This window comes from Zeugodacus cucurbitae, chromosome 6 (assembly GCF_028554725.1).
Source record: "Zeugodacus cucurbitae isolate PBARC_wt_2022May chromosome 6, idZeuCucr1.2, whole genome shotgun sequence".
In the NCBI taxonomy this organism is placed as follows: domain Eukaryota; kingdom Metazoa; phylum Arthropoda; class Insecta; order Diptera; family Tephritidae; genus Zeugodacus; species Zeugodacus cucurbitae.
In genome coordinates, this window is record NC_071671.1 from 42,522,141 (window position 1) to 42,528,140 (window position 6,000).

The following is a 6,000-nucleotide window of genomic DNA, read 5'->3' on the forward strand; positions in this document are numbered from 1 at the left end:
AAGGTTAATCTTAATGATGCTCACTACTATATTAGGTGCTTAAAGTTGTTCTCTCTGTAAAAAATCAATTAACTAAAGACACTTGATAAATAAATATATCATTAGTAAGTCTTATAGAATTAGGTAAGTTATATATCTATGTATGCATAACGCATTGTAGATTGTATAACACGTAGAGAGTGTCGAAACGAACAGGTAACTTGTATCATTACTAAATCTTATGGAATTAGGTTAGTTATATACCACGGTGTAGTGCCTCGTTTATTGAGAAACACTTATAGCGTTTTCTTTTCTCAATGAAAATGCTATATTTCAAAACTATACAAATGTTGGCAGAATGAATGTGAAACTTTTTGGAGAAATGAAAACTCTATTAGAGAGTGTCGAAACGAAGTAGTAACTTGCATAAAACACGAATAAATGGGTTGTCACAATTCACATATCTCTCGATCGTTGAATGATACAACTTTTTATTAATTTATAATTTTACACACTCACTTGTGATAAACTCGAACAATGTTGGTATTTTCGTATTAAATTTTGTAGATAGGAAAACAGAAGCTATAGAGAGACATATAGAGAGAGCGCAGAAGCGGCAAATTCGAGCAGATATTATTGATATACACCGAATTTAGTGTTAAGTGCTGAACACAAATACGACGACACGACACGACGTAGCGACGGCTGATTACAAATGTCGCTTTGAAGCCAGCGGCTTGAACATTTTGAAGACGTCAGCGACATATCAAACACCAATTTCATTGTTGCCGTACTAAAATCTTTCTTTTTCTTCTTCTTCTTGACTGGCAGCTATAGCCGAGTCCACAACAGCGCGCCACGCATCTCTCCTTTTGGCAGTTTGGCGCCAATTGGTAATACCAAGTGAAGACAGGTCACATGCCACTTGGTCTTTCCAATGGTCTTGGTTCGATGCAGTACCGAGGAAGAGGGAGACCTCCACTCCGATCGAAGGACCAGGTGGAAAAGGACCAGTCTTCACTAAAATCTTTCACTTTAATAAATTTTACAAACGTATTTATATTAAGTTAAATTATTAAGTTAAATTAAATTAAGTTAAATTATTTAGACAAAAAATGTAAAAATAAGTAGATTTATTTGTTTTAAATAATCGTTTGTTATTACAAATGATATATCAAAGCTATTTTACGCTTCTGCTGGCAAAATAACGTCATACTTGTTAGAACTTTGAATAATTTTACATTTCACATATTAGTGGAAGCTCTACAGCGCGCATTGTCGTCGGCAAAATTAGAAACATTTCTAATTTGGCGACAGCGAAGACTTCAACCCTTTTGTCGCGAAGTCTTGCTGTTGTCTAAAAAGCTGTGCCCATAAGATCGCGTGTATTTTAATATTTGACAGATGTCGCTCGTCGCTTCTCGTCGTCTATGTGTTCAGCACTTTAGTGTTTTATGCGGCATATTTTCTTAATAAGTGAGAACATCTAAAAATACTTTTTCTGTTTTCTTTTAGTAGTACATGGTTTCTTGCTCTATAGACAAATTAGTAGTATATGTAATACGTATATAATGATGAGAATAAATATAATTTTCGGTTGCGTCGAACAGATCTCATTATAAATACCGAGAACACGGTAACCCTGTATTTTTTTTAAACGTCATTCAAGAAGCATTTGTAAACGATGTTTCAAAATAGTATATGCTTGTGGGAGAGCCCGTAGATAACACTGACAGCTATATGTGCGACACTACACTGCGTATACGTACTTACCTGCTAGCATAATTTCATTTCGACGCCTTGTTGGTGCACGTGGTTCGGGTGTAAATGCGAATGCCTTAATGAGTAGCTGAAAAATGTATATACATATATATATATATTACTCTCATATGGAATGTAAAATAAATAATTAAAAGAAAATTGCGAATGAACTAGAAGCAGACATACATATATACATATATGCATATGTAAACACTTGTATAAGTAAATATGTCTATATATGTGCTCTTATTCGCTTGCTTCAGCCTCCCCTACTTACTCTAAAAAGCACCAGCATGGAGACAAGTAAAATTAAATAATAAACAAAATCAATCACTGCCATTTTTCACAATTTCTTTGTTACAACAATACAATGGAACTGCTGTGTTTGTACTAAATTAAAACATTTCAAATGAATTTTAAATAGCTTTAACATTAAAGTTGCGTTTCAAGTTGGTATGCCTTCGCGACACAACAGTACGACTATGCGGCGAATAGCGATTTCGCAGGGAGCACTTGAGTATAATCTTATCACACCCAGAAATGTACGGAACAATTCAGAACAACTTTAAAGTTTATCAAATTATTGTTTATGGCTTTATTGCAAATACTCGCATAAGTCGACTTACTTATCAGCGAAATGTAATTTCCCTACACTCTTTGTCGTTGTTAAACTGTATGGTGTCATTATTGTGTTTACAAGTGAGGTGAGCTCTGTACAAACTCGCTGCAATTAAATCACAGTTTGTCAATTGAGAAATTGACCTATTTCTAAAATACTGCGAATTTTCTGACAAAAATTGATTCGTCTCTCGATGGAAGATTTAAATTGAAAAAAAAATCAGTAATTCAAGGATTACTTCAAAGTACATTTGCAATACGTTTAGGAGCAAAAGCTTTGTCAAACATTCAACTCAGGTATTTATGAGTGCATTATTATTGTATGGAAGATACACTAAATTCCGTATAGTCTGTGAATGTATTCCGTTTATAATTGAAGTGGAACATTCTGTTTATGTCGTCTGTTGGTTTCCAATAGTCGACATATCATCTCCGATATTCATAGATATTCATACATAAATATTTATCTCTTTCAAAAAGACCTAGACATTGAAACGAATTAATTTGAGTTTTGTCTGCCCAACTCTTCGAAAGGTCAAATCAGTATAAGGCCAACAGGGTGTTTGAAAAGTTATATGTAGTCCGATTTTGGCAATTTATTGATGAGCAATGTGTGTGATGACCAATGCAAATTTTTATTCCGATATCTTCATTGGTTCTGAATTTATATATTATAATATGAACCAATCAGATGGACTTCAAAAATTGAGTTATATGGAAAGTCGGTGTGGTTGTTAACCAATTCCGTTAGTAAGCTAACACATTTTAGTACGTTTCAATATAACCTTTGTATGGGGGTTGGGCGCTGATATTTTTGCTTTTTATCTTCAAAATACAAAAAACTTACGTCACTCGAATTGTTTCGTAGGAGTAGCCGTTGTCCAATGATGCATATTGGATTTGCCTTTTATGACATGTACTAAAATATGAGAACGGTTCGATGAGTCCTTAGCAAACAAAATAAAAACGGCTCAAAATTCCAATTCTGAAGAATGCACTGATTGGTGCAGCGGTTCATAGTGGGTTACGAAAAGACGCAATAACCACTTCATGGTGCACTTCAGTATCGAAATGAGCGTGAAGTGAGCTTTTACTCTTACCCACATGGTCTTTTGAGATGCAGGTTTCGCGCAACACCTTTAATCAACAGTCCACAAATATAAGATCATGTCTTGGCTATCCGTTGTAGTGGTTTTCGAGGCACCGGGGCGAAACTCAACAAAACATTGAAACTAGTCAAACCTATTTCTGACGGTCACCATCGATTAAGAAAAGTCTGAGTGTATACAGTATCCAAGCTCTCTTTGTTCGTACTGCTTTATTTTACTCCCAAAAATAACAATCGAAGCAACGACCCATACTTTTTTAAATCAAGTACTTATCGGTACGTCCTCTATATTAAAAAATATTAACAAAAACATTCTCCTCAAGATTTTATACCAAACAATATATACTTATAATCCTTAGAATTTATATATTTATTTTATCCACCGTTTGTTTGATAAAAATGCGGTGCGTATGCATAAATCAACCTTATCAGTAAATCTTATGAGCATAAATCTTACTACCTAGGGAGGTAAAGTCATGAATATTAATGAAGATTCTACAACATATACAACAAATGAGGAGCATTAGATAAAAATTAAAGACGTGAGAATAATTTGAATTTTGAAACGTCTGCAAAAGTTATAAAAAATGCTATGGCTAATAAACCTCCTTGGCCTCATTAAACATCTTCCAAAGTCCAAAATCTTCAAAACTAAAATTCAAATTGTGTTATGTGCGAAATATATGTGGACTTAAGCTCTTGGTATTCGACTAATTGACTAACCGGATAGGACATTATTCGAATAATAATATTATCGGTTTGCAGTATCCGGAATCGTAAATTGTCGACTATTCGATTAACCACTCATTTTCGATTATCCGTTTAACCGTTCGTTGTCTACTATTCGAATAGTACAAGTTCATTAATTTTCATATTTTTATTGAAAAAATTTTATATGTGCATATTTGGCACATTGGCATTTTGACAAATTTAAAACAAGAAAAAGTCAAAGGCTGCTTGGATTTCAAGCAATTTTCATTTATTCAAATACTCGTAGAAGAGCAGCTAAGCTAATAATCGCAGTAGAATGACTATTCGAATAGTCATAACATTAATCGATTAATATTTATACGAACGGTTACAAACCGGACAATAAAATAACCGATTTTAAGGTTATTCGAATAATTTGAAGAGCTCTTGTGTCGACAGCATTACAACAGTATGTTAAGGAAATTGCATGAACAAAAAATGTACCGTTAAAAACAAAAACACTTGAGTGTACCAACCTTTTCATAACGTTGTGTTTTGTAATGCCACTTTTGCATTCCAAACAGCGACATTCCAAAATATAGTATAGCTTTTATTGGAGGACATTCGGGAAATCATCTACAGGTGCGATACACATCAGTATTTTTACATGATCGCCGCACAATTTTGTTTTTAAAAGCTCTATTCGAATTACCATCACTTGTAATTAATAATGAAAAGATGTTTCTACAACCATAATCATAACAAGTTAGGAAGGGCAAAGTTCGGGTGTAACCGTACATTTTATACCCTCGCAATTTATTTATTTCATTTTATTAATACACTAGCTGTTACCCTGTGCGCTTCGCTACACCTAAATCGATTAAAACTCTTAAGGGTTTTTACTTTGTGTTTTATTTATTGTTGTAAAACTTTTACTTATTTATAAAACATTTATAAAACATATTTGTATACAACATTTTTGGTTTTTCCACCTGGCGCGTAAATGAATAAGCACCTTGGTGTTCCCACTCTCGAGTATGCGACGAACAATTGGCCGTGGAAGAAGCACGGTTCTTCCGAATTGACTCCGCACACTTGAAACGTTTGCCCTTGCGATTTGTTGATGGTCATCGCAAAGGCAAGACGTACTGGGAACTGCAAGCGCTTAAATTCAAACGGCATGTCCGTTGGAATCATGGGAATGCATGGTAAGAGTACAACTTCACCTGCTGCCTTGTGCCATTACACAAAGTTGGTGGCTTCAGATTTCGTAGAAGTATAATGGGTGAACCGACTTTCAGGACCAAACTAAGCGGGGCAGACCGTGGGGGATCCAAAGAATTCAAGAATTCAGTTGGATAATTGACTATTTTATCTTGATTCAAAACGCTATAAATCGATGTATGTGTTGTAGCTTCTCCTGGCAGTTTTTCTTGAATAGCAAAATGTACATTTTTCGGTGCCAATATTGCGTGTTCACTTAAATAATCGTGGCGTTGATAGTGTTGAACAATATTCGGAAATGCACTTTCAATCAATTCTTCTTTCGATTATAAAAGTGTACAAAAGTTGTTCGGCAATGTGATCAAATCGGTATCATCGATTGGTATTTTGCCTTAGCCAATGTCCAACGACTGCTTCGAAAACGCCGCTGCGGATCGATCGTTTTGCAATTGGACTCGCATGTTGACGGTAAAAGTCAGCCTTTGAACATGTCTCCACAAAACTGACGATTTTAAACATGCGTTTATTTCGTCGGCAGGAGTTGATCGAGGAATGACTGGCAAAGTTTGCCGAAAATCGACGGATAATAAGTCTAATGCTCCGCCAAAAAGTTGTTGCTT

General features: G+C 34.9%; 1 protein-coding gene across 1 annotated transcript in view; it reads right to left on the bottom strand.

The window, feature by feature from the left end:
* The window catches only part of LOC105216042 (uncharacterized), a 47,240-nt gene extending 45,024 nt beyond the window's left edge, over positions 1–2,216 (bottom strand). Inside the window, exons 1-2 of the mRNA XM_011190314.3 lie at positions 2,018–2,216; positions 1,753–1,828 (exon numbers count right to left, since the gene is read on the bottom strand). Of these exons, the coding sequence (XP_011188616.1) occupies positions 1,753–1,828; positions 2,018–2,080 (139 nt within the window). The 5' untranslated portion in view covers positions 2,081–2,216. The remainder of the gene's footprint in view (positions 1–1,752; positions 1,829–2,017) is intronic.
* Positions 2,217–6,000: the final 3,784 nt, after the last annotated feature.